The 27,447-nt window shown below is 37.9% G+C and overlaps 3 protein-coding genes and 1 long non-coding RNA gene across 6 annotated transcripts in view; 1 reads left to right on the top strand and 3 right to left on the bottom strand.

Moving 5' to 3' along the window:
* Positions 1-6,248, bottom strand: part of LOC124158065 (pleckstrin homology domain-containing family A member 3-like) — a 47,131-nt gene extending 40,883 nt beyond the window's left edge. The window contains exons 1-3 of one of the 2 annotated variants that reach the window (XM_046533238.1): positions 5,851-6,243; positions 5,554-5,670; positions 5,027-5,170 (exon numbers count right to left, since the gene is read on the bottom strand). In XM_046533238.1, coding sequence (XP_046389194.1) covers positions 5,027-5,170; positions 5,554-5,670; positions 5,851-5,890 — 301 coding nt within the window. In that variant the 5' untranslated portion in view covers positions 5,891-6,243. Of the gene's footprint in view, positions 1-5,026; positions 5,171-5,553; positions 5,671-5,850 lie in introns of both variants that reach the window. The other variant, XM_046533239.1, reaches the window with a different exon arrangement.
* Positions 6,249-6,476: 228 nt separating this feature from the next.
* Positions 6,477-10,446, top strand: LOC124158064 (putative nuclease HARBI1). Of its 2 annotated transcripts, XM_046533237.1 has the most exons (4): positions 6,477-7,397; positions 7,485-7,742; positions 7,830-8,045; positions 8,192-10,446. In XM_046533237.1, exons 2-4 carry the CDS (start codon positions 7,628-7,630, stop codon positions 8,626-8,628), a joined length of 768 nt encoding a protein of 255 aa, XP_046389193.1. In that variant the 5' UTR covers positions 6,477-7,397; positions 7,485-7,627; the 3' UTR covers positions 8,629-10,446. The 2 variants fall into 2 exon arrangements, with proteins under 2 accessions (XP_046389193.1, XP_046389192.1); XM_046533236.1 differs by having other exon boundaries at positions 6,477-7,742.
* LOC124158063 lies at positions 8,762-9,957 on the bottom strand. Its single transcript, XM_046533235.1, has 3 exons — positions 9,563-9,957; positions 9,351-9,452; positions 8,762-9,203 (listed from the first exon to the last, which is right to left on the bottom strand). Exons 1-3 carry the CDS (start codon positions 9,955-9,957, stop codon positions 8,828-8,830), a joined length of 873 nt encoding a protein of 290 aa, XP_046389191.1. The 3' UTR covers positions 8,762-8,827.
* A 5,401-nt stretch (positions 10,447-15,847) lies between the features above and the next one.
* Positions 15,848-17,320, bottom strand: LOC124158061. The gene is made up of 4 exons (XR_006864693.1): positions 17,062-17,320; positions 16,747-16,942; positions 16,551-16,632; positions 15,848-16,280 (listed from the first exon to the last, which is right to left on the bottom strand). It is a non-coding gene; the product is annotated as an uncharacterized LOC124158061 (long non-coding RNA).
* Between the last annotated feature and the right edge of the window lie 10,127 nt (positions 17,321-27,447).

The following is a 27,447-nucleotide window of genomic DNA, read 5'->3' as shown; positions in this document are numbered from 1 at the left end:
TTTTCACACAATTTTCTACAATATGGGGAAAATCATTTCTCAGGGCAAGGATTAGTGGAAGTATTGAAAATTCTCTTCCTTCTTCCTGAACTGTTCGAACAGAATCCTTCAAAGCAGAATAGCCAAGAATAAGTTCTTGAATTTCTGTTGGGATATATAATATGGGGACATTAGCAACAATTATGCTCTATTTTGTTAAAATCTCCTTAAGCTCGGGTGATCAGTTTTTTCTATTGTAATATTTGTCTCAAGAAGTCTGGGGCATGCTCTTGAATGAAATTTTTCATCTCATTCTTCGATATTTTTGAAATAGCAATAGAATTCTCCATAGATATCTGCCTTTTGATTCCACCAATGGAGCGAGGGACACTGGCGTTTGAGTGCCAGTTAACTCTGTGGGATTGCAGTGTTTTATGCACATGTCTTTTCAAACTATGATCTACTATGTCTATGATATGAACTATGTCTATGATGTAAAAGAATATATGAACTGTGTCTTTTAAGATTTATCTTTGTATACTGTTCTTAACCAAGAATGACCTTCTTGACCTTCTTGTTGTACTTGAGAAGAATGACCTTCTTGTTGTACTTTTGTTTTTTGTAATTGTAACTCATTACAACAAGTTGTATATTTTGTTTGGAGCCTGGTAGTTCCAATGACTACCATGCTAAAAACAGAAAACCTCTTCCTTATTTTTCCGATGCAAAAACCTGTGTGCTTGGAATTCACGAAGAAAATTTGTAAGGACCGTGTGGAAACATGTGTGGAGACATTGTGAAAAAACATAATAAGCCGACAGACCTCATCAAGAAAAGGAATAAACAAGATAAATTCAATTTTTTCTAATTATTAAGCCTTTTTACTTTCACACTTAAGGCCTTATTTCTAAATTTGGCAAATTATTGATGTTTAAAGATTATAATATTAACTCAATTGATTTTGACATCTGTATTTGGATAGAACTTCAACTAAATATTTTTACCAAAATATTGTTTTGTATTGGTAATGCATAAAATCAAAATTAGATTTTATAATATTTAAGCTGATAAGCAAACATTAAATTAAGTCATAAAAAAGGCGTTGCAACATATTATGAATATATTAAGGACACCCATTATCTACTCATTAGATGTTGTGCTGGTATCTAAGAGATGTTGTCATATTAACCTCCACGTCCACTCCACAGTTGGACGTATCTGCAACATTGTTAGTTGGGTCCTTTGGATATTTGGCTGATATGCATACAACGTTAATTAGGTTAACATGGATGTTGCACAGATATCTTATGTCAACAATGCCAATGTTGTCTGATGTTGTTGGGATGTTGACTGCTGCTTGGGATGTATGATCTTTGTCAGTTGCCAATCTAAACCTATTTTGCCGATCATGAGACATTGTAAAGCATTTGGTGACCGAATGAACTATTTCTAATATTTTGAGATCAAACTCAGTCTCATCAAAGGAACTCCCTGAGAGCATATCAGCAAAATGCAGATATTTACCAGGAACATAGATAACCTCAAGATCATATGCATATGATTAAGTCTCAGCCTTTGAAGATGAACAGAACCAATCTTACTAACGGGTTTTTTCATCACTGATAGTAAAGGTTGATAGTCTGTTTAAGCTGAAAGCCATAAATAAATCCAAACAATTGTCTTTTTCTCCCCATAACAATTATTCTCTTTCGTATTGACTATAATTTAACTAAAATTGTTCAATGTTCTTGAAACCCTGACTAATTTTCTCGCTTACCCACTGACTAATTTTCAACCCCTCACTCGATAAAAATATGACATCCAATGGACTCTGTGAACTTCTCTCAAGATTATCGGGTAACTTGGATCAAAGGGAGTCAATTGTGAAGGGTGAGAGACTTAATATTTAAATTATCCAGGCCTATATCGAGCATTAGCAACATTTAAACTCAAAATTTTCCTACAGTAACTGTAAGAGTGGCTTCATTACTTGATTCATTCCTGGTACATAACACCTTGTGTGAATGTAATGGAATGAACCCAAGAGTTACGGCAATTGCTGTCTATGCATACCTAACTACTTTTGATTAAGAAAAAAGATCGCCGGAGATGTGAACATTATCACGAAAAGTCCATTTAATAGAGATACACTTGTCTCTCTTTGTTTTACTCTCCTTATAGTCGAGATGGTACAGACCAACCGATAGACGGCTTTCTAGATTGAAGACACAGCCGCAACACAACTTATCAATCATTGATTTTTGCCACAAATTGAAAGCATGCAGAAGAGAAAACTTTAGTTCTGTGCCAGAAAAGTTTGGCATTTTAATTGTCTTACATTATTTTTGATTGCTTGAAAACCCATTTTAACAATTATAATCCAAGCAGTTGGTAGTCCTAAAACTCATACATTGTGTTGCAGGCGCATTTTCTTGATTATCAGCAAAAGGAGGAGGTAGATTTCATTTAGGACAATATTAATTGTTGGTAAAGCTATGGCAGAAATATGGGACCTTATAAAGCAAAAAGAATGTGGAAAACTCTTTCCATTGAGAAGAAAATTTTAAAAAATTAATGACATGAAGCACAATATGTCCCTTTCCATAATGCTGAATGGGATTTCTATGTCACACTTAAAAACAATCCTGACATCAAAGGAGAAGATATTTTTTTATCCTGTCATACAAGTCATCACGGCTGCTATTCTGGATGGAATTATACCGAGCTATTCGCCAATATTACACCAGAAGGTGTAATAATATTTTGCATTGCACCCATGGTGCAATACGGTATTCTGAACGAGTGTAATCCGTGTTTCAATTACACCGGAAGGCTCAATTCTAAAAATTTCTGTAGCGCCGGTGCAATTCACTATTCTGAACGGCGAATCGCACCTGGTAGGGGTTTAATAATTTTACACCGTCTCCCGAACAGGGCTATTCGGTATTACACCCCATTAAACGTGCACATTGTGATGTTGAATTGTTTCTCAGAGGTTGAAGTAACCTAATCACATATTGAAAAATGGAATAATAACTAAAAATAAAATGAGTTCTACTTTATTTTAATTCAATAATCGTAGCATGCGTGATGAATATTTCACTAGTTAAGCGAATTGTCTAGAAATTAACATTTGAGCTTAAAATGTGGAGCACAAGCTTGCTTCATCAACAGCACATAAACAATAACAATTAACGCAAAGAATTACTACGAATAGCTAATATTTTCTGTAATGCATTCATATTTACAATGCATAATTTTACTTCAATACTTGACGTGCGGCGAAAACATCCGCAACGTGGGCTATCAGGTCAATTCTTGAAATTTTTCAAGCTTGTGTTAACCCATCGACTTGCCAAAAAAATAGTAGCTTTCAATGAAAATAAATAATATAATATATTTTAATCAGCAGTACATTTCCCCAATCGGACAGTACATATATACAAATACATGCTTCGACTCAAAATTCTTTTCCATCCATTATTCACTACTTTATGCAATTAAAACTGGAATTTTGTTCAATTTTAACACGGGCAGTCGACTTGAATCGCTTGCTTGAAAACAAACGATTTCTTCGAACATCAATAGTTTCCGAACAAATATGATTCACCACAGACGTTTTATGCAATATCCATGAACAACATAATGCAGTATTTATGATGTGGACTTGAATACTAATTGTTGCCTCCACAAGCAAGTTTCACACAATTAAGATTCAGTGTATCGGCACAGCTGAGGGTCTATCAAAATTTTCAGTGAGCATATTAAAATCAGCTGATACGAAAACAATAATAAGAGGCAACAAAACCACACTTTCCACACGATTCAATAGTGTCAGATTCACTTGTTCACAGCTGTTCCATCCATCCTTAAATTCACCATCACCACCCTCAGCTTTTTCCACATCTGCAGCTGAAATATCGAGATTATTCCATCATAATACATGAAAGCACAGCTGTAATGTCGTACGTAACCTACTTCATTTCCTGAACAAAGAATAAACACTGAAATTTAGGGAGTCATATAATATAAAGCTATGCATAACTAGAAACGAAAACTTCTAGTTCATCCAGTAAAGCTATATTGTCACGAGCAACACAAGAAAAGTTGATAGTTATTTATTTTGACATGCAACAAATAAACAGACTTCGAAGCCTAACACAATTACGAAGAAAATCAAACATATTTAGCTTTCAATGATTACTTCGCATAGCATACACCTTGTGTAGGACAAACGAACTGATATAGGTAACATGTTCACTGTTTATTCCCAATAAATTACTATTATATGAAAAAATGACCTAACCTACCTGTACGCAGCGGATTACAACTATCCAAGTTGGAATTATAACAAGAAAATCCACTGATATTCTTCTAAGCTTTCCCATGCATTCACACTAAGAATATCATATTGCTCCAACAGCGAAATATTTCTTCCACAGTACCAGTGACGTAACGAGGGGGGAAGTCCGGGGGGTCCGGACCCCCCAAAATATAACCCTAACACCCTAACAACACATCCCCCAACGGACCCCCCCCAAAATATAACCCTATCATATAAAAACACAATTTCTGTCATTCAGAAAAGTAAATCATAATATAGAAAAATTATGAATTTCCAAAAAATATCAAAAAAGAAAAAGTAAGTTTTTTTTCCATTTTGAAATTTGCTTTCACTTAGTTTAAAACCCTCTACTTAGTACGGTTTTTTTTATCTTCCACCCTGGTTTTTGACCCCCGCCCACAACCGAACGAAATCCCTGGCTACGCCACTGCAGAGTTTAATGCACAAATATTGACTCATTCTCAAAAGCAATGCACTCACGAGAGCCTCAAATCTCGTGAACCCTTCAAAATAAAAATAAGATAATATACATCAAAATGTCAAAGCAAAGTGAACACAAGTCTAGCAAAGGCTAGGCCTTCGAAATGGTCCAGATGAACGGGCATTTCATCATCAAATTTCAAAACATGGTTACAGCAATTATTCAAGATTTCAAGCATGGAACCCTAAACGTAATTGATTCAAGACGATCATCAAACATACCGTCGCCGATGGTATTCGACTGTTTTGCACTTCCCAATGCCACCAACCACTGTTGTCGTTCCTTGAACGAAGGTGCCCGGAGGTAGAAATGTTGCTCTCCAGGGACCACAATGTCCATCCGAGTTCCTTCACCACCGGGGTGAGCTGCAATTTCAGACAATTCCACGCATAAAAACTCTGCAAATGTGGCAACCACGATCGTGAACATCAATGGAAGAGAATCAAGTGGTATAAACAGCCGAGAAACGATGCTTTCCTAGATATTGGTACAGCTACAACGAAATTATATGACTATAAATACCAATAATACTATTAACATACATAATGCAGAACTTCAACAATATATGGGTACTTTCATTAAATACTAAACAATTGATGGCGAAGACATCTCAGGATACTGATGAAAGCAAACATTATCAGCTTGCCTTCACTGGCAAGAAGTATGAAAAGATTGAGAAAAACATCTCACCTGAAGTCAATAACTATAAAAAATAGTGGTTAGTAATATCGTAACAGCAAAAACGTACCAATTATTTCAGCAGCACTGACTTTGATGGAGCCTTTACATCCTTGGTTCACTTCATCCTGTGACTTATAGTACGCCAGGACGGAATTTTCTAGGACAAACCACCTGGTTTGCCAGCCTGTGACAATTGATTAGATTTAACGTCAATGTAATCGCATACACGTCAGCATCTGTTACCGAACCATACGTAACACTGAATAATTTCAAAGTATTGAACTGATTCAACTAATGCAAATCATCGACAGTGCGGTAAGATCTATATCCTCCACAAAATATCGAATAGCAACGACTGACATACCATTCCAGTAATTTGTCCATTTCCATAATACACCCTCCATTTCTTCCCGTTTGGCGATAGCGCATTCGGAGACAAATTTTCCGACAGAAAACAAAACGCTGTACTAATGCCTAAATGCTTCCATTGTATCCACCCCGTTGCTCTTTCGCCTCAGCTTTTGATATGGACCCTAGCTATATTACAACTTCATTTCAATATCACCGACTCTCACCGCCGTAACCACACACAAACCGTTCACATTGGTCGGCATCGTCAAAGAACAGGAAAATGAAAGTGGTGAAAGAAGTGAAAGGTTCATCTACGATCCTCGTAACGAACCAAGGAACATAGAACCGGCGTATAAACGAAGATTCAGTTTCCACGGAACTGATGAAAGTGTGGGGAAGAAACTTAGTTCTAAGAAAGGCCAATAAGTGGCACTAGTGTCCCTTATTGGCCTTTGGTCGGGAGCAAATAGTGCGACGTCTTACGGGGCTTCCGGGTAACTCAGAGTAGAGCTGTGTCGTTCATGAATGAATCGTTCATTTTGAACGGTTCATTGGCATGAACCGAATGAATCGAAATACGCTCCTCGTTCAAAGGGTTCATAAAGAATCGTGTGGTTCATGAAGAATCAAAAGCTTTGTTCGCGTCGCGTGCACCATCTGCGACTTCTGCACCCGCGGGGGCAAGAGCGAACAGACGAGGGCAGAAAGTTTCAACTCATGCGACGCGAACGCTATTGAGGAAAAGATGGCGCGTAATCTGATTGTGAGAAATCTGCTCCAAGGACTCCAGGAGGATTCTTCAGATGAAGATGATAACAATGATATTCTAAATTTATTGCCAGCATTAGCACAGCCACAGGAGAGAGGTAGTAAAATTATATGTCAAACAATATATATTGAATTATGCGATTTTGCTTTGTTGATTCTGCAGGGTGCGTAAGCGGACCAAACACACAGTGATAGAGAAAGAAATATTTGGTTGTGATTCTGTGCGATAATTTGTTTTTCATGTGTAGACATCGTCATCATCATGGTGAAGCTTGGCGAACATGGCCCTTATGATATTAATTCCAAAACTGTTTATTTATAATTCTGAAAGTGATGACGTTCACCTGCGCCCATTCATCAATTTCATACGGGCTCTGTATGTCCTGTGTGTTTTCTTGAGGTTCAAATTTATACAGTTCATGGCATACATTATCTCTTAAAGCTTCTATGTTTTAAAATATGCATGAAATCATTTTTAAATTAGGTTCTTATGACAACCAACAGAGATATGTATGATGACGTCGGTGTTTTCATTTTGCCTAACACGTTGCTATTTTTCCATGAATGACTAATTGATAACTCTATGTATTTTCTCAGGTATTTTACAGCATATTAACGCTGTTATCGATATTATTGAACCCCAGGAGAGGAATGCCGTCCCAGGCTATGTCGAAAATATCATTCCTTTATATAGTGACACTGAGTTTGTGAGGCATTTCAGATTAAAACCTGGCATAGTGGAAAACCTAATTGGGAAATTTCAAATTTTACCCGACTTTACAGCATTACGAGGTTGTGGTTTGCTTTTTCTATTTTATTTTATAATATTTGCGCAAATCTTGCGCTTTTGTTGTGATTATTTATATATTTTCACTGTAGGTCATGGAGGTTTTGAGCCAGTCAGTCCTCAAAAACACATATTGGCATTCCTATGGTTTGTTGGGCATGAGGCAGCTGGATACCGGGATGTGGCAGACCGGTTTAATTTGAGCTTGAGTGCTTTGCACTCTGTAATTAAAAGAATGACAGAGTTTATAGTGGGAATGGCTCCCATGATAATTAAGGATCCCACAGACAGAGATAAAAATGAAACAAAGGAGCATTTTTTTAACAGGAAAGGATTCCCTGACATAATTGGTAATAGATAGATACTAATAAAAATTATAAATTTGCCTGTTTGCAAGTTATAAGCAGTTAATATGCCTAGTTTCACTCAAAATTCAGGTTTGATTGATGGATCCCATATAAGGATAGATAAACCAGATGAAGACCCAGAGTCTTATATCAATAGAAAAAAATACTTTTCAATTCAGCTCCAGGCAGTAGTAAATGAGAAGGGGAAATTTATTGATGTGTTCACAGGGTATCCTGGATCTGTGCACGATGCCAGAGTGTTTAGAAATAGCCCAATTTACCCTGAACTTCCCAATTTATGTCAAGGTTTGTGTTAATGGGAATTTTACTTCAGTATTTCTTTGCAGAGTTATTTTTACTTCATCGCATCTAGAATTTATTTCATTTTATTATTACTGATTGAACATTTGCAATCATAATCAAATAGGACATTTTTCTTTACACTTTTACAGGTCAGGGTTACTTGCTTGGAGACAGTGCATACCCTTGCTCTCCAAACTTAATAACCCCATTTAGGGATAATGGGCACCTAACAAGAGCACAGAGAAACTTTAATACTGTGCACAGTAGCTGCCGTATCACTGTGGAGCACACTTTTGGGTGGTTGAAACAAAGGTTCCGTCAGCTATACCACCTCAAGACAAGAAATCTTGTTGAGATCGTTAGAATCATCCATGCCTGTTGTGTTCTCCATAATGTTGCAGACATGGATGATTTGGAGGGGTTTGAGGAACCCCTGCCTGAGGATTACCCTGACAGAGATGCTGAAGAAATTAACGGTCCTGAAGGAATTGTTGATAATCTGGGAGACCCTATCGATGCCGATGGGGGAAAAATTCTACGAAATGAAATTTGTAGGCAACTGGCTATGAGAGGGGCCAATTTGTAGAGGGTTAACTTCTTTACCAGGTTTCCCTGATTTTTTTCTTTTAAGCACTGAACTTTAAATACTTGTACAACATGAATCTCAGTTTCATTTAAAAAATAGAAGTACATGATAAAATCAAAAGAGTATGTGCTTCTGAAGTAGAGTACAACCATGTTAGCACAAATGCATACAGATTTATTATATATTTATACAAATATATTTATTCCCTATTAAGGAGCTCTTTCAGCAGAACAATTTGCTCACTCAGGAGTTCATTCCTTCTAGCTCTTTGAGCATTAGCCTCCTCTTTCAGAGTATTACTTTGGGCATTAATTTCATTGGCACTTCTAATCTCTTCTAGAATGGCCTTATCTTGCTCCATTTTCTTTTCTAAGAGTAAAGACTGCCTAGCGACTTCCTCTTTCACAGCTTCAAGTGCCATTGCCATTTTCCCATCCCGCTTAGTGACTTTATTTTTAGCCACAGGCTCTTTCTGGCTAGCTGAGGATTGACCTTCTGGGAGATATACTTCCTCAAGCCCTGCTGATGATGTGGATGGCCTGGGGTCGACACTTTCACTTTCATGAGTTTCAACACTGTAAAGAGATACATTTTTCCAGCCTCCGCATATAGCAAACATGTCTTAACTCCCACTTTTCTTAGAGTGAAGTACTATGATTACACCCCTCCCCTAACAGTAGCATGCAAAGCAATAATAAAATTTGTACATCCAAAATACTGACTTTGGCAAGACACCACTAGTGTTTCCTATGGTCAATCCATGTCGGCCAGACACCACCTTGGGAACAATTTTATGTTTTTTCCCAAATATTTCTGTCATTTCCCTATGGCCAGATATTAAAGTGAATTTTTATTATAAGGAGGGAATATTATTATAGGAGTAATTAAGCTATGACATTAAAAGAAAGTTTATGCTGTAAAAAAATACACTTACGTTTCATAATTTAGTATCTTGCGACCTCTACCAGTTTTATTGCAAGTCACATGTAACTTAAATGCCCTCTCCAGGGACTTGTATTTGTAGCATACTTGCACTGCAGAAATGGCATAGCCATGCTTCTGCATTTCTGATGCTATAGCTTCATATAGCCTTTTTTGAATTATCATTTTCTTCCCATATTTTCCCTTAAAATTAAAATAAGCCTCAAAAAAAAGTTTTGTGGCTGCATCATCCCAGGAAAACTGCTGCTGGTTAGCAGTGTCCTCTTGGGGTGGGGTATTTGGAGCTGGTTTGTGAGGGAGAATCAGTTTCACTTGCTGATTATTTCCAATATCGACCATCATAAACTCTTGGTTATCACAAATATGGTCATGAATATCCGAAGGCATTATCTTTATAACGGAGGAACCATCTAAATGAGAGGAATTATATAATCAAAAATAGTGAACGCTAGATCCAGGAAAGTAATATGATATCATTTACTTACAATGTGAAGTAAATTAGATGATGAAGCCACTATGGAGTAAATTTCGAAAACAAACCACATTTCGAATTAAATTACCATACCTTCCAGCGTAAATGACATCATTCCATTTTCATCTAGCACCACGTCATTTTCTGCATTTAACAGGGGAAGAGCTGTCATTTTGAAGCAGACTGTAGCAAATTATAAAAATTATACTACCTCTATCTACTGTTGCAAATAAACAGTCTTTTATTTCCTCGAATATAAACACATCCACAATGCGTTAATTTTCCATCCGGCATAACAATCCCGTGAATACGTTCATCCCACATCAACAATTTGGGTGTTGTTGTCCAAAGATGAGCTATATTTTTTATTAAATCTTTAATCTATTATAATATTTGTGGCATGTGTTTATTACAAAAAAAAACTTGCTGACAGTTTAATTTTACGTCAAATACGTTAAAAGTAAAGTTTATCACATAAACTTGCATCTGAATAGCGAGGATCGAAACCAAAATGTTACTTTGGATAACAATAAATTTTTGGCCCAGGTGAGTTTGGATTTAATAAGTCGAATGGGTGTAGGGGTTTATAAATAATTGTTGCAGTTCGGTACCACCCATCGCGTATTACATCCGTGATGCTATGAATATATGATTCTTTCAAACATTTGGAGGCGATAGGTTTAAATCAGAAGGTATTTATCGTCAATGCAATTGGTAGTGCGAAAGGCAAAATTCCTCTTTATGTAAGAAGTAATAATTCATTCAGCGGTAGGTATTGAAAAGCCGTTTAACTCCTTTAATAATGAAGTTCAGTCAAAATTATATATTTAGGAAATATATATTCACTATATTCATTTTTGTTACGCTGAAACAACAAAAAACAAAGCATTTGAAAATATTGAGATCGTCTGCTTCTTCAGTTTCCCTCGTCTGCTATTTCCCATAATTCTCTCTGCTGCCCTCCGTGCCACTTTTGCCCTACCATCGACGAGGGTGCAAAAGGGGCAGGCAGAAGTTGCAACTTTTGAACCCGAACCTGCGACGCGAACAGCGTTCCTCACTTGCGCCCTCTGCGACGCGAACGGAAAGGGGCAAGAAGTCGCAAAAAAGTGCAGAAGTCGCAGCGACGCGAACAAAGCTAAAGAATCATTTAGAATCGAGAATCATTTGGAATCGAAGAATCATTTAGAATCGAAGAATCATTTAGAATCGAAGAATCATTTAGAATCGAAGAATCATTTAAGAATCGCAGATTCGTTTAAGAACCGAAGAATCATAAGAATTGAAGAATCATGTAAGAATCGAAGAATCATTTGAACAATCGTCGGAGTAGTAGAAGTATTATGGTCTTGAATTACTTCGCGGGCCGCGGATGGCAGTAGGTCTTTCTAGTCATTTAAGAGCAGTGGCGGATCCAGAGAGCCTCTTAATATTACCATTATATCTTGAGTTTTTTAATGCACCATTATATTTAGAGTTAAAGAAAATAATAATTTTGTTCAGTTATCGGGGAAGGTTTACTCCCAATCCCCCCCACCTTACCAAGGTTACCCCAGGTACCTAGCCCCCTTCTTGTCACAATCTTGAATCCACCTGCACTGGTTGAGAGTGAATATTCCATGAATTTCTCGCTTATTATATGGAACCTATGGAACTTAACGTTCTTCGTCCTCCGACAGTTGATAAATAAGAAAACACATCAATAGGAATTCCCAAGTAGCAAAAGAATATTGAAAAATGATTTTAAAATTATTTCAAATGATTTTAAAATCAAAATATCATAAGATGGCTAAATTCATGACTTTTTCAAGATTTTAAAATAATGTATTAGGCGTTGCTCTTTTTAAGTCTTGTACCATTTGATCTCATTTTGTTGATAGTATATTCTTGGATATGCAGGAAGTAATGGCTTATTTTTGCCAAAAATGTTCGTTTTTTAATTTCACAGAAAAATAATTATGTGAACATTATTTTAAAACAATTTCAAAATTATTTTACACACATTTTAAAATAATTTTGAAATAATTTGATAATTATTTTCTAATCATTTTAACATAATGTTAAAATCATTTTAACATAATTTTGAAATAATTAGGTCATTTCAATCTTAATCATACCAGTGTGATAAAATAAACCAGTATAAACATTCTCATTCCTTGGAGGTGATTGTGGTAACTGACAATTAGCTTTACATAAAACAAGTAATACAGATGATTTTGGAGACTTTGTCTACCAAAAATTAATCCCTTTTTTCAAAAGTGAGTTTGAATTTCACCATCTTGAAATCCACAAAACAGTATTTTTTGGCAGTTTTCCATAACATTTCTAGAAATTTAAAATAATGAATTTCTGGGAAAAATATCCCAAAATGAAGGCATATCATCAAAAAATGGACAGTGAACGATCCGAGAATGCAATCAAGGAACACCTGAAAACACTCTCAATATGTGCTTTATTGCATACTAAAAAGGGATAAGGACTGAGTATACATGTTTCCACAATGAATTCGTATAAAACCAAACTCAGACATCTGATTACCATTATGTCAAGGTGTGTATAGTAATGGTGGGATTTCCGTCATTTCCGTGCACGCCGAGGAGGAGGTTCTGTAATTGTCACGATGCATATACCATTTCCTTCAAACACTCATGTCTGTTGACGCTAGGATAATTGTTAGGTTGGGAATTTTTTTTTTACTGTTCCTGGCACAGTTCGAAATTTCAAACATGTGTTTACTTATATCATATTAACATAGCAATTAATCATTTTTAAAAGAGGCTGAATTAGTTACAACATATTTTAAAACTATTTTAAAATCTATATTTCATAGCTTATACAAGAGTAGGACATATTTTAAACTTATGTTAAAATCATTTTGAAATGGTGAAAAAAAGATTTGTAACGTTGAAACAGAGAAAGCTAATATGTTTTCAAAATGATGTTAAAATCATTTTAAAATGTTCTCGCAATATATTTTAAAATAATTTTTACAAGATTTTGCTACTTGGGAATATACTGAAAAATAGGAATTACTTAAATTCAATGAGACAAGAATAGCAATATTCCTTATTAAATGTTTTGCATAAGAACGGAATATCTAGGACGTATATATATACTCGCTTGAGAGGTTAAATCTTAATTGCCTCTTCTTGAATTACTTCGTGAAACATTTATTTTATTTTATATGTCACTATATGGTTTCATTAACTAATTTTTTGTAGCATAATTGATTTCATTGCGGTAGCATCATGATCATTCTCTTTTGATGCTAAAAGGTTATTTTTCATAAAATCACACTTTTCCTAGAGGTAATATGACAAATGTTATGCCGTTTTACCCGTATGTTGTAGGGGTCTCGTGCGCCATGATGCCTAACAATATTGCTAACACCGCTGTCAGAGGTGTTGCGTGAGTTACCCGGAATAATTTCATGACCACTTTGCTCCCGATAAGTCTGTCTGTTTTTAGGGAAAATTTCTTTATGGTGTAACGCCAATTAATAGAACCTAATTTAATAATGAATCACCGAATACGAAGGAAACATGTTTAGTCGTATTTCTCGATTATTACCTTAATTTTTTATATGCCAGAGAGCCTCTAAATATTACCATTATATCTTGAGTTTATAGCTTGAGTTTACTATATTCATGAAGATATTCTTACTAATAATTACACACATAATTATGTAAGTTCATGCGTACAGCCTTCAATGTTTTCGGTTAACTCTGGATTATTTCGCTTCATTGCAATCATTTGATTCACATTGTTCGTTTAGCTCGCAGAGTTCCTTTAGTTCACGTTGTTCATTTAGTTCGCAGAGTTAATTTAGTTCACGTTGTTCACTCGGTTCGCAGAGTTCATTTAGTTCACGTTGTTCATTTAGTTTGCAGAGTTCATTTTGTTCACGTTGTTCATTCGGTTCGCAGAGTTCATTTAGTTCACGTTGTTCATTCGGTTCGCGGTGTTCATTTGGTTCATGTGATTCTTTATGAACGACATGAAAGAACAGTTCATTCACATGAATAGAACCGAATGAATCGAATCACGGAAATGAACCGAAAATCCCACCTCTAACTCAGAGTCCTCTAGATTGCTCTCTCAACACTACTCTCTCATCCAGAGTCCTCTAGATTGCTCTCTCAACACTACTCTCTCATCATGTCTTCGACTTCGTACTTATTATATGGCAATATAGAGGACTCTGGGGTAACTTGCACTCTCACGCCATCTGAGAGAAGTATTGAAGTTGTAGGGGAGGTGAGAGAGGGAGGGGGAAGTAGGGGAGGGTTTCGTGGAACTCACGTGGTCCCAGCACGGAGCGTCAACTGAGGCATGACCACCTAAATACTCAGTATCTAGGTGGTCATGACCATACATGGGACACTCAATACTAAAAAACGGGACCAGCGTTTGTAGCGCCACTGTGGGCGGAAGGGAACTATCAGCAGTAGAGCGATTTAGCCCCGCCCCCTTTCGTAGTGCAAGATGCCTACTTTATAGGATACCTCAATTGCCGCGTATTTCGAAAGGGAAAATGAGAACACAAAATAACATGTACTTGTTTTATTGCTCAAAAATCACATATCATGTAGTTACAAGCAGGATATCAGAAATAAACCACAAAACATGAAAGCAAACATCCAAATCATGTCGTAACACATGCAAAGTTTAAATGCTGTACAATGAAATCGAGTTAAATTTTAAGAATAACAGTAGTTCATTATACATCCCATAAAGCACAATACTAAGTTTTATCCTAGCGCATCATGAATTTAAGCGCTAATATGAATAAGACTTCTACACCAAATACGAGTAACAGTTAGTAACATTCTTTAGGAAAGTTACATATTACAATACCACCCATAAAATATCACGTATTAAAGTCAGTTATAATTATGGAAGGCCATAAAAGCATATGGATGTTTAAATACAAGGAGGTTTCAGTGTTGGAAAGTCACATCATAACACTCATTACCATTCATAAAAAATACTTTTGAATTAGGCTTATCATGAAAGCCATCAAAGCATGGATATTTAAATACAAGAAGATTTCAGTTTTGCAAAGTGGTATTTTGATAACACTTTAAACTTACAAGGTAAGTAGCATTCAAAGGAAGGCTTATAACAATAGCATCACAAAGTGGTTGTGAAAACACAACATGCAGGCTTCAGTGTTATCAGCACCAATACTAACTCCTAACATTATAAATCACCAAGTGAACCAGGGATGGCCAACCTATATGACAAATGTAACTGTTGTAAGCCATTTAATTACAAAAATTTAATTATAAATACTGGCAAAATCCGTCAGTACTCGTCAATTACCACGAGTAAATGGTGAATTATATTGGTTATCGATCATTTTCACCAGTAATAGGTGTATGTTTAAAGATAACTGATTATCTGTACAAGTTTTTTTAAAATTAGTTAATTCTTCTGTATTGATCAGTTTTTAGGTTCAATTTAGTACCACCACTAAAAATAGATTTATTAATGATATTAGATTGGCCACCCATGTTCAAAATTTATAATCCTAAGGAATGTGTCGATGCCTAAAGTTATTGATTCTCGATACCGATACCAAGTATAGGAATCAATGGTATTGAGAATCGACACATCCCTAATCGTAATCCTATGAAACAATTACTTGGGGTAGGACTTGTGAACTACATCTATGACCCACTTGTTTTACATTAGAAATTTTAATTAAATGAAACACAGATATACTCATGATACAAATGATAATAGAAAACCACTATTTTATGAAAAATGAAATACATTGAAAACAAATAACTTTTCAATGAAATTGAAATCAAAGTGGAAGCAGAAGCACGACTTGGAAGCACGTTCGAGCATCATATCGAAACCCATAGCTTCGAATGCTCCCACACTTATTTTCAAGTGGATCTGGATTTAAATTCCTTGGGGTAAGGTTCTTAAATCCAATGCTGTGTAAAGTTTGCCAAAGGGCCTTAATATTACTTCCTAGTCCTACCCCAATTAATTAAAGAGGGAGTCCTACTCTCCTTCTGCCCATGAATGAACACTATTGACTGCAGGAGTTTCTGAGCCTCACCCCAAAATTGCACATGCTGAGATGAAGGGGACACTGCACACCGTAATGGCTTCCCAGCAGGTGGCTTCAGGGAATCACCATTTATGCTATCAAAAAGCCTGTCGAAGAAGTATAGGAGCTCAGCTGTCTCCCCGGCTTCGACTCCCAGATCTCCATTTGCAGCTGGAAAAATAGCATGGAAATTGCCATAAAAATAAGGGACATTGTTGTCTATCAAATAGATATGAGGAGAAAAGGTCTTATTTAGAGGCAGAGTTCAATTGCTACTTCATCATTACAATCCTGAATGCATGTGTGTGATAAAAATTTAATTTTATGGATTTTAAGAACATTTTGTAATTTAGCAGGCTTCCCCACTTTTTAACACAAACTAAAAACAAAACAGACTCAATAATAAACATATATGTATTCAAATATCTGAATAATACTCACGCAAGAGAGAAGGTGTATATCCCACTGGAGGTGGAAGGGACTTCTTTCATTATAACCTCTCTAGCGGCATCCAATGGGGAATCTAAGAGAAAAGGCAAATGGAAATTTAGCAGGCCTCCCCACTTTTTAAAACAGACTAAAAACCAAACAGACTAAATAATTAACTGATGTATTGAAATCACTGAATAATACTCACGCCAATGCCCGAGTAATATTAAAGTTTTCTTCTTGTGAGAGCTGGGGAGTAGTTTCACTAAATCAAGCCCGATATTAAAAATTGCATTCTTCACTTGATCATGACGACATTTTTGAAAACTGTCTGCCTTTTCGTCAATTCCATATACTCCCGGCAGCCATGTAACTGCTCCAAATCGGATGGCGAATGTGATAGTCTGAAACGGTATAATGAATAATAAAGATTTCAATGACAATATTTTAGGTTCACGCTTAGTGAAAAGTACGGCCGAATTTCAACGAACCTAACATTGAAACAATACACTGGATCACTTACCTTGTTCACAAATATCTGGCCTCCTGAGATGCTCTCCCTGCTTGAATCCGCCGGCGACCGTTAACAACCGTTAACGCCGGTTCCACCACCCTCCTTCTCGGCCTCCCAAATTTGAACTGCCTGTTTGTATCACTGCGCATGCGCGAAATTTCCTTCCAAATTCCAAGAGAGCTCATGTAGTACCCTTCCATACGTGCCTACTGCCCTGGCGCTAGCGTCGCGGGGGCAACTTCGGGAAGGGGAGTGCGCCCTGTATGGTCATGACTGAGGGCGAGGGGATTCGGACAGCGCAGGGAGCAAAGGGGGTAGCAACTTCGATCGGCAACGCCGCCACATTTATGCGCCACAGTCGCCGTGACGTAATGGGATAGGGGTGGGGGCACAAATGGTGGGGGGCATAGCAGAAAGCTCTCCCAACGTTTCTGTTGTAGTTTGTAATTAACATCATCAGATGTTTTATATTAAGCATTTTTCTCAATTAATGTTATAATTCTGAAATCAACTAAATATTTTCTATCGTTTCTTTCACTTGACAGTTCTAGATCATTATATTTAATGAGAATAATCGGAAGCCACACATTCACTTCAGTTGAGGGTGGTTGGTTGTCGTGAAATAAAGAATTCCAATGTTAATTTACATGTTTATTTAAATCAAATACCTTGTACAAGGAAATACTAAATACATTAAATTGGCTGTTCGTTAACGTTTACGATAAGCTAAACGGAGTCCTCACTTCAAAAGCAATGGTTTCAGCCATAAGTATAACAATGATATTGTACGTAAAAAGCGAAGAAAACATTTAAAATTACATTGCATTATTTTATACTTTCACTCTGTGAGTGCATGCATGAGAAAAGTCGGCAGAACATACAAACAAATCATTGCATTATAAATCAAACGAAACTGAGACGTGAGAAGCACAAAATTTGCATTGATTAAAAAAATTAACCATATGTACCAATTAGAGGAACTAAAATCTCTAGAAACATCTATGGCATTCGATGGTGTATGAATTAAAAGAATAAACCTGGGATCAATTATACGGCATCCCCTTTGCGGTAAGCCTGAAGCTGAAACACGAGCATCACATCCACGGAAGTAACTTGAAGAATAGCCAACACCATTCAATATCTGAAAATTCCAAATATACGTGTGTACATATATGTATTGTAAAAAATTAATGCTTTGTAAGCAATATATAAACTAATTTAATTCTAATAATGCACTTAAATGAATAAGAGTGAATTTCATGATAGGTGATTAATTTATAAAGGTGAAAAGCCAGGATGAAACAGACGTGGGAAAATTGATTCCAAGTTACATATATAATAAATCATTAGTAATCCTAAAGTAATTGCACAACAATACTCACATCAATTCATTACGAGAGAATGAATGCACTTTTAAAGGTTCGTCGCGAGCACGCCTTCCTCAGCAGTTGATAGCACCACGCTTCCTAGCAGAAGACAGAAATTTTTGAATTCCTTGCCGGCAGCCGGCAGGCCGGCAATTGATTTTCAGAATTCCCTTCTGTGATTGGCTCTTCAACCATGTATACCATGCTTAGGAGAACAAACAATTTCGAAAGTTTGGTGCCATCGACTGCAGCGCCTCTGGCCGTGCCGATTAAAGTTATTTCCCCCTGTACCGCGCTGTCCGACCCCCCTCACCTACCAGTTGACTCACCGTGGTCCCAGGGCCGTTATAACCACGTGACCATGTTTTGAATCTGTTCTCTTGGCAAGTTAGGAGCTCTCGTGATCCGTGTGATAAGTCTTTATTTTTAAAAAGTGAAAATCAAGCACTACCGTAGTGTTTTGGAGTGTGGTGCCCATATTTCGGATGGGAGGTGGTGTACTGCCTTTTGCTTCGTATGTCAGTGTTAAAGCCAGTTCTCTGATTTATATTCAGTGCTCATGCGCCTGTTAATGCATTGGATTCACAACTGTCCTTTGCTGAAGTGTTTGTGTTGTGTTGAAGTGCCTCCGACTGTTGGTTTAATTGTCTTGCATGGTTATGCTGTGGTGTACTGCCTTTTGCTTCGTATGTTAGTGTTAAAGGTAGTTATCTGATTGCTATTCAGTGCTCATGTTCCTATTAATGCATTGCATTCACAACTGTCCTTTGCTGATTGTGTTGAAGTGCCCCTGACTGTCAGTTGGTTTAATAGGGTTGTTCACCATATTTTTTTATTTAAGAAATTGAAAGATCGTGCTTCAGAAGGAGCAATGACAATTATATTAAGCTATTTTCTTCATTGTACATGTTTAGAGAAGGCTTTAAACAGTGACAAATTTTACGTTACGCCAAAAATCCCTACTTCCATCTTGAATTGATGTGTGACGTCACAAGCCTATTGGCAACAGGAATCAAAGTAGCTGACATCTGGTGGCCAATTTCAGAAATGAGACATGGAGGATCGGCCGGTTTGTTTACTAATGCTACAGCCTAGCGGTGTGCGAAACGGATGTGTTTTCAGCAATTTTGTGAAGCGAATACTGATGTATATGGTAAATCTCAGTTGTGAATAATGGATGAAGTAATTTTCTCCACATCTGACGTTTTGGAGTTCAATAGAGACATCAAGAGGTCCCTCGTTGAGGGCTATGAGGTGGAATGCTGTAACCTATCATGGTTGAAGCACTGTTGGAGTATTTGGTTCTTGCAATGGGCTTTAGCATACAAACAAGCGTTATTAATGGCATGTCACACGAGATACAAGCTTTTCAGAAGAAAATTGGCGCTTCTTTTTCCGTTTTCGTGTGTATTGTTTGACGATTTTATCCACCATCATCACAAGAGATATATCATTATTAAAATCATCAAACAATATGATAGGCATCTACTCACATAAGCCATCCGTCCTCAATAATCTATTCTTCTTAAGGGAATTCGACGTCGGTGTGGTCGTGAGTGGAATTCCCCTTGCATTGGCGTTTTGACTGCTATGTGGAGTCACTCGACTCTCACCGGCTAGCGAAGATCGATGGGGAAGTGGCGAGACGGGTCTCCGTGCCTCGGCCCCGGAATTTTGGCCATTTGGGCTAAGCGACTCGAGAAATCCTTTAACCCAACGAAGCACGCAGGCCTTAGAAACGTCGGGGTTTCGAACCGCATCGTATTCAGAAGAGCAGGGTCTAGTTATTGAATGAGAAAGAGACAGATGTTTTAAGGGCCGACCCGGTTTTGACGGGCCCCCGGGCGGAAGATGTCCCGGCGATCGTGGGGGGGATCGCCTGGGAAAAGTTTGTGCGACTTTGGGAGAAATTACTTGTCTCAAGCAGACTTAGTCCCGGCAATTGGTGGGTAGTCGGCCTGGAATATTCATATAATTCTCAGTTGTCGCGATTCGAATCATTTCCCCAACCTTAACTTTCCTGGCTTATTGGATATCTGAAAATTCATTGATAGTTATTGCAAGTTTGTTCAACCTTCTTTCCGTCTGCATCTCATCCTCTGACACCTCCATACTTACGCGAACAATTTTTAAGTAGGCATTAAATGATACAATGAAGGTGTCATGCCTTCATATGTTTCTCTATGACCCATTCTTGTTTTTTTCTTAAATAAAACTAGCATGCTAGTGTTGTATCCAGGGTGGTAGCCCTGTCCCAAGGATAAGACATGTGAGGACGGGGCACGCCCGGCAGTTGTTGGCGGGACTACGCCATGCGTTGTATCGTGCATAGCCCAGAATTAAAAGTTTATTTCCTAATGGACTCTTGTGTTTTCCTGCAATAGAACAATTTGGCGACGAGGATGGGATATTTGGAGTCCGATACTGTCGTGGGTTATGTGTCGTGTGGTTGAGGCTTTACGTGAGTTTCGGGAAAAAAAAACTGATCGGTCGACCGCGCCTGTGGTACGTGCCATTCTGTATCTTCACGGACCTATTGCCTAAATATGAGTATAGGAGTTTTTGATCAAAGTGTTGAGAGCATCTCGACCTACCTTCTGCGCCTAAACAGCTATATGAGGACATTACGTCCTCCTGTTGAGGATCTCGGCAAGAAGGATTTCTTAATTGGTCACATAGGAGGGGCAGCATTGGAGAAGCTAGCTGTGAATCTTCACCCTCTCACACCGGACCAGCTGACTTACGAACAATTAGTGGAGGAGCTTAAGACCATATTTACACCGGTGCGCTTCTTTCGTGCTGAGAGGCTGATCTTTCAACGTCGTGTTCGTGAACCCAATGAAAGTTTTTCGGAGTATGCCCTGGCGTTAAAGAAGTTGGCTGCCACCTGTGATTTTGGGAACAGTATGGAAGATAGATTAATTGACCAATTTCTGTATGGTCTTAATAGTGAAGAAATAACCACTAAATTGGCTGGCGAAAATGTTCCTTTTAAGAGATTCGTGGCCAAAGCGTGCTATATGGAAGGATCTGCGGAATACGCCAAAAGCACTGGGGATAGTCCTGCCTCAGTTTCGGTAATTAATAAGAGATCTCAACCTCACTGTAAGCCATTATCACCAAAGAACATTGTGAAATGTTTTAATTGTGGAGGGCCTCACTATGCTAACTCATGTGACAAGCCTTTGAAGTGTACCCATTGTGGCAAGGACGGGCATTCAGTGAAATTCTGCCGTCAAAAGAGTAAAGATAAGTTCAAAATGAAAAAGATGGTAAAATCCGTGCTAGAACAGACACCAGAGGAATCTAGTGACGAAGACTGCCACAGGCATGTGGGGTTGTTGCAGTTGCATCAAGTGCAGGGAACCCAACGAAATCGGCGCACGTTGACTGTTCAGATTAATGGTGCACCTGTAACTATGCAAATAGATTCGGCCGCAGATGCATCCTGTGTAGGAGAAGATATTTATAAGAAACATTTAAGCCACTTGAAGTTGACGCCCACCTCTATGTTATACAATTGTTCCAGTGCCCCCTTATCATTACTCGGCGAATGTCAGGTTAATGTTATGTTTGAAGGAATTGAATATGTGTTACCTCTGGTTGTGCACAAAGGGAAGTTTCATTGCTTGATGGGTCTTCCGTGGCTAGAAGTGCTTCCTATAAATTGGTACAGTCTTTTCCCAAAGAAAGCTGTAAATGTGGTTGCCAATGGTAAAACTGTGTTAGAGGATCTTAAGAAAGAGTTCCCTTCTGTATTCTCTGGAAAGCCTGGGCTAATCAAGGGTTATGTCGCCCAGATTGTATTGAAACCAGATTCTGTACCAGTTTTTGTATCTCATAGACAAGTGCCTATTCCATTGCGAGACAAGGTAAGAAAAGAGTTGGAAAAAATGGTTGAACAAGGGATTTTGGAGCCCACGACCAACACACAGTGGGGTACTCCAATTGTAGTGGTCCCGAAATCCAATGGCGAGGTGAGAATCTGTGGGGATTACAGTTGTTCAGTAAACCGTTGTCTGAGTATGGATCATTACCCACTACCACGGATAGACGATTTGTCTTTACTAAAAGGTGAGTGTTTCTGTAAAATTGATCTTTCTCAGGCATATCTACAGTTAGCCGTTGGTAAAGAATCACAATCTATATTAACTTTGAGCACCCATGTAGGTTGTTTTAAAGTAAAGAGAATGCTGTATGGGATAGCTTCTGCGCCCGCTATTTTCCAGCAAACCGTTGAAAAAATCTTACAGGGTATTCCTAACTTATTTGTGTATCTTGATGATATTCTTATTTATGCTGAAAATTGGTGTGACTGTTCCTCTGTTTTAAAACAGGTATTAGGGCGATTGGCCCAACATAACATTGTCATTAACGTACCTAAGTGTGAATTTTTTGTTAACAGAGTCATATTTTTAGGTCATGTGCTAGATTCTCATGGGTTACATGTTGAAGAATCTAAGGTTAAGGCTATTGTGAATATGGGTGCGCCTTCAAATGTGTCTGAGTTGAGTAGTTTCCTAGGAGCTGTCAAATTCTATTATAAATTCCTCCCAGATGCATCTACTTTTATGGAACCCTTAAATAAACTATTGAAGAAAGATTTCCCTTGGTCTTGGGGTAAAGAACAAAAGGAAGCCTTTGCAAAATGTAAGACAGCCCTTAGTAGTAGCCAGGTACTTATTCCTTATTCCCTTAAGTTACCTATTAGACTAACTTGTGATGCCTCTCAAGTTGGGGCTGGGGCAGTTCTATCTCACATTCTCCCTTCAGGGGAAGAGCGCCCAGTGGGCTTTGCCTCAAAAACTTTTACCTCCACCGAACGCAATTATGCTCAAGTGGAGAGAGAGGCTGCAGCAGTAATTTTTGGTGTCACCCATTTTAACAAATTTCTTTGGGGGAGAGAATTTGAACTGGTTACTGACCACAGTTCTCTCACAATAATTTTTGGGTCAAAGACTGGTGTCAAGCCCCTCGCTGCTGCACGTCTTCAGCGTTGGGCAGTATTACTGCATGGCTACAGATTTAAGATTGTGTATAAAAAAGGGATAAATATCCCTCATGCTGATGTTTTAAGCAGACTTCCATTGGCAGATGATACACCAGTGGAGTCTCCTGAAAATGTAATATGTTTAGTTAAGACATTAGGTGTACCTTTGAATGCCCAGTCGATTGTGCTAGCCACAGAAAAAGATCCTGATTTATTAAAAGTACGGATGTACATCCAGCATGGCTGGCCCTCTAAATGTGATGATCTGCGGTTACAACCTTACTTTAAGAGACAGTTAGAACTCTCTATTAATAACCAGTGTGTCACCTATGGTTCGAAAGTTTGTATCCCAAAAGCTCTACAACGTGATGTCTTAAATTTGTTGCATGATCAACACCCAGGAATGAGTAAAATGAAAGCACTTGCTCGTGGTTATGTCTATTGGCCCACTCTTGACCAGGACATTGAAATTATGGTAGCTTCTTGTGAGCCATGTCAACAGGTCCAAAACTCACTTCCTCAAATACCATTTTCTCCTTGGGCATGGCCAAAATCTAAGTGGGAGAGAGTTCATGCCGACTTTTGTTATGTAGAAAATAAGACATTGCTTATTGTGGTAGATGCTTATTCTAAGTGGCCGATTGTTGCAATTATGAAGGAAACAAGTTCTTCTGCAGTAATTGAAAAACTTGAGTCCATGACAGCTGCATATGGGTTGTTTAAAGTGTTTGTCTCCGATAATGGCCCACCTTTTCAGTCCCAAGAAATTAGTGAGTTTCTTACTAGTATGGGTGCCAAACATCTGTTTTCTCCCCCATACTTACCAAGAGCAAATGGTCAGGCAGAGAAAACTGTGCAGCATGTAAAACAGGCTCTAAAGAAATCGGTGCTTGATAAATCATGTGAAGTATTGTCCTTGCAGCGTAGGATTAACAAATTCCTAATGGCTTATCGTACGACGCCACACACTGTAACTAAGATAGAACCTGCAGAGTTATTCCTGGGGAGGAAGCTTAGAACAAAGTTGTCCCTATTAAATCCAATGAGCATTGTGGAAGACCGGGTGACTTCCTGTAATGAGAAGGTGGCCTCCAAACATAGCACTAAATTACCGGAATTGAAAGAGGGTGATACGGTGTGGACACAGGGTGTTAAACACAATGTAAAACAATGGAAACCTGCGACAATAGTAAAGCAAGTGAGTGCCAAGTCCTTTGATGTCTTGTGTGATGGGAAACTAAAAAAAAATGTCTCCCTTCAATTCCTTCGTCCAAGAATTGTGTCCTGTGAAGATAAGAGAAATGAGTTTACCCCACCTGCTAATGTCAATACCGAGGAGGTTGCTAAAATCCCACTTCCCCAAAATGATATTTCCGAGTCAGACAGTCCAGGATCTGCTACCCATGAGAATACTCATGAACCCTTGCCTAGAAGCCCTGTATTGGCTAAGCCTTGTTCTACTCCCTTGAGTCGCCCATCACGAAAAAGGCAGCCACCAAAATATTTGAATGATTTTCTTATGTAATGTATCTTATGTTTCATGTATTTAATTTTCATGTTTGTAAAGGGTTATTTTAGTGGAGGGGAGTTGTTGTATCCAGGGTGGTAGCCCTGTCCCAAGGATAAGACATGTGAGGACGGGGCACGCCCGGCAGTTGTTGGCGGGACTACGCCATGCGTTGTATCGTGCATAGCCCAGAATTAAAAGTTTATTTCCTAATGGACTCTTGTGTTTTCCTGCAATAGAACAGCTAGCTCACTCTTGCCCATTCTCATGACGTGCTCCCACTTCTTTCCCAAATTAGGGGTGTTGCGGAATCTATGTAGAGAGATAGCTTTTGTCTCACACTGGTCGGTGCAATCATAAACACCGCACATTTTGTTGCTCATGAACTTTTCCTTCTAAGTTTTTCATCATAATGCCATTGATATTCGGCTAAACGGTATAGTGCTGGCCGGCTAACGTTTCACACGAACAAGCGTACTAATGCATCCGATCCTCCATATTCGGCCATGACACCTAATTTAGTGCTGTCACCTGGATTCCCTTCCAGATGCAATTGTCAATAAGAACAATGACGCTTTCAATAAGAACATAAAACTCGGGTATTCGCAGGTTATCGTTCCACACAAACAAACGTACTAAAGTGGGCGATCCTCCCTATTCGGCCATGACACCTAACTTAGTGCTGCCACCTGGATTTCCTTCCATTTGCCAATAGATGCCCTACTGCAGTGTTTGAAGTGGCTCAGCAGGATTATTCCACTTTTTTTTAAAGATCTCCAGCGTCTGCCGCCAGATCAGTGTTTAAAGAAAATCCAAATTTATCCTTTAATAAGAGTAATAATAAGCAAAATTACCCTTACTTGTACATATTTATTGCTCATCATATCACAAATAGCACTACAACGCACACATTTCACGAGCTGTCTTTTAGATACGTATAATCAGTATATTCCAAATCAACTGATTCAATAAAATATTTGGCTCACAATAAATATAAAACACTATTATGTAACACTAATAAAACATGACAATCGGTTTTCCAATCACTCTGCCCACACGAAAGAATTTGCACTCCTTGAAGTTCGAAAGGATTCTCCACACCTCACTTACCACTCATCACTAACGACTTAGAATCAGTTTACGTTATTTTACATTGACATTACGAAGACAATGAAATGAATAGGCTGAAACAAATTATTAAACTAGCTAAACCAGTTATTGTAACATCAAAAAACTTCGAATTTCACTATTACCGTAACCAAAATATGACCAAAACAAACAACAGCGCAACGAAATTCGTGAAATGTAAACACTGACGAATGCTCAAAATGAATTGGCAACAGGTATTAAAATCAAACTGAACTTAGAAGCGAACAAACGAATGAAAATTAATATACGTTCGATGTATCCTCTAAGTACAACTAGCTCAAATATGAAACATATCCTTCGCAATAGTTAGATACCTTAGATCGAAATGTATAGGGTTGATTGAACCAGCATGGAAGAAATAAATAATTTCGTCGAAGATGTTACATTCACAACTCACTTCACTTGTCGCTTCACTCTTTACTTCATCGTCTATATGCAATCAATTCACTCAGGGGTACATTAAGGGCACAAATTTTGTTCACTTGCACTAGCGGCAAAATGAAAGTTGACTGCACGTAGGTACCCAGATAGCACAAAGTAAGTGAGTTAACCGTTTCTTATGGTTTTCTTACGGAAAAAATTGATAAGCAGCTTATCGCAAGCTAAGGGACTTATATAAGGCAGGGGTAAGACGTTAGGGACGTTTAGGTAAGGAATGCCGTCAAATATCCTCAGGCAATGTAAGTCACTTCTGTTGGAGCGCCAAAGGCAGCTGAACAGCGTACTACACATGCTACGCGGCTCATCTTGACATGAATTTAAAGGCTATTGGGGAAATTTAGCTAGTTTTTATAAGGGCTGAACAACTGATAACAGATTTTCCTGTAAATAGAAAAAAATTAATAACTGCAAGCAACCGGCTAGTGAAGATATAAAGCATAGTACAATTACTCTATCCATGCGGCGGAAAGAAAAAAAATAGCATCAGGGTGGTCCCGAACGTGTGACCCTCGGAACCGAAGCACTACACGCTTACCACTACACCACGGCAGTTTTTGAGACAGTGAAGTGTAGTTACTAACTAAATATCCAATTATGTAAAAAAAACTTGTTTGGCATGTGCATGAAAAACTGAATTTATTCAAGGTCCATACATTTTAACATTTATGAATTTTAAATAACGGTTTGATAACCTGATGACTACAATACGTATATTAGATGTTCCTTCCGGCATTTTTATATTATTCTACGTTGGTATTCTTGTGAAATTGTGTTTTTCTTACGACCTTCGTTATAAGCTATCAGTTCATAAATGTGAATGATTTTCAAATTATGGAGGTATGATGTTATTTCTCCTCATAATATAGAAGCGCCAATAATATAAACATTGTTTTAATGCATAAAGGCCTTAATTAACACTCTGTAACGATGGGATAATAACA

This window comes from Ischnura elegans, chromosome 4, assembly GCF_921293095.1.
Source record: "Ischnura elegans chromosome 4, ioIscEleg1.1, whole genome shotgun sequence".
NCBI classification, from domain to species: domain Eukaryota; kingdom Metazoa; phylum Arthropoda; class Insecta; order Odonata; family Coenagrionidae; genus Ischnura; species Ischnura elegans.
The sequence above is the reverse complement of the archived record's forward strand: the minus strand, read 5'-3'. Positions and strand labels throughout refer to the sequence as shown.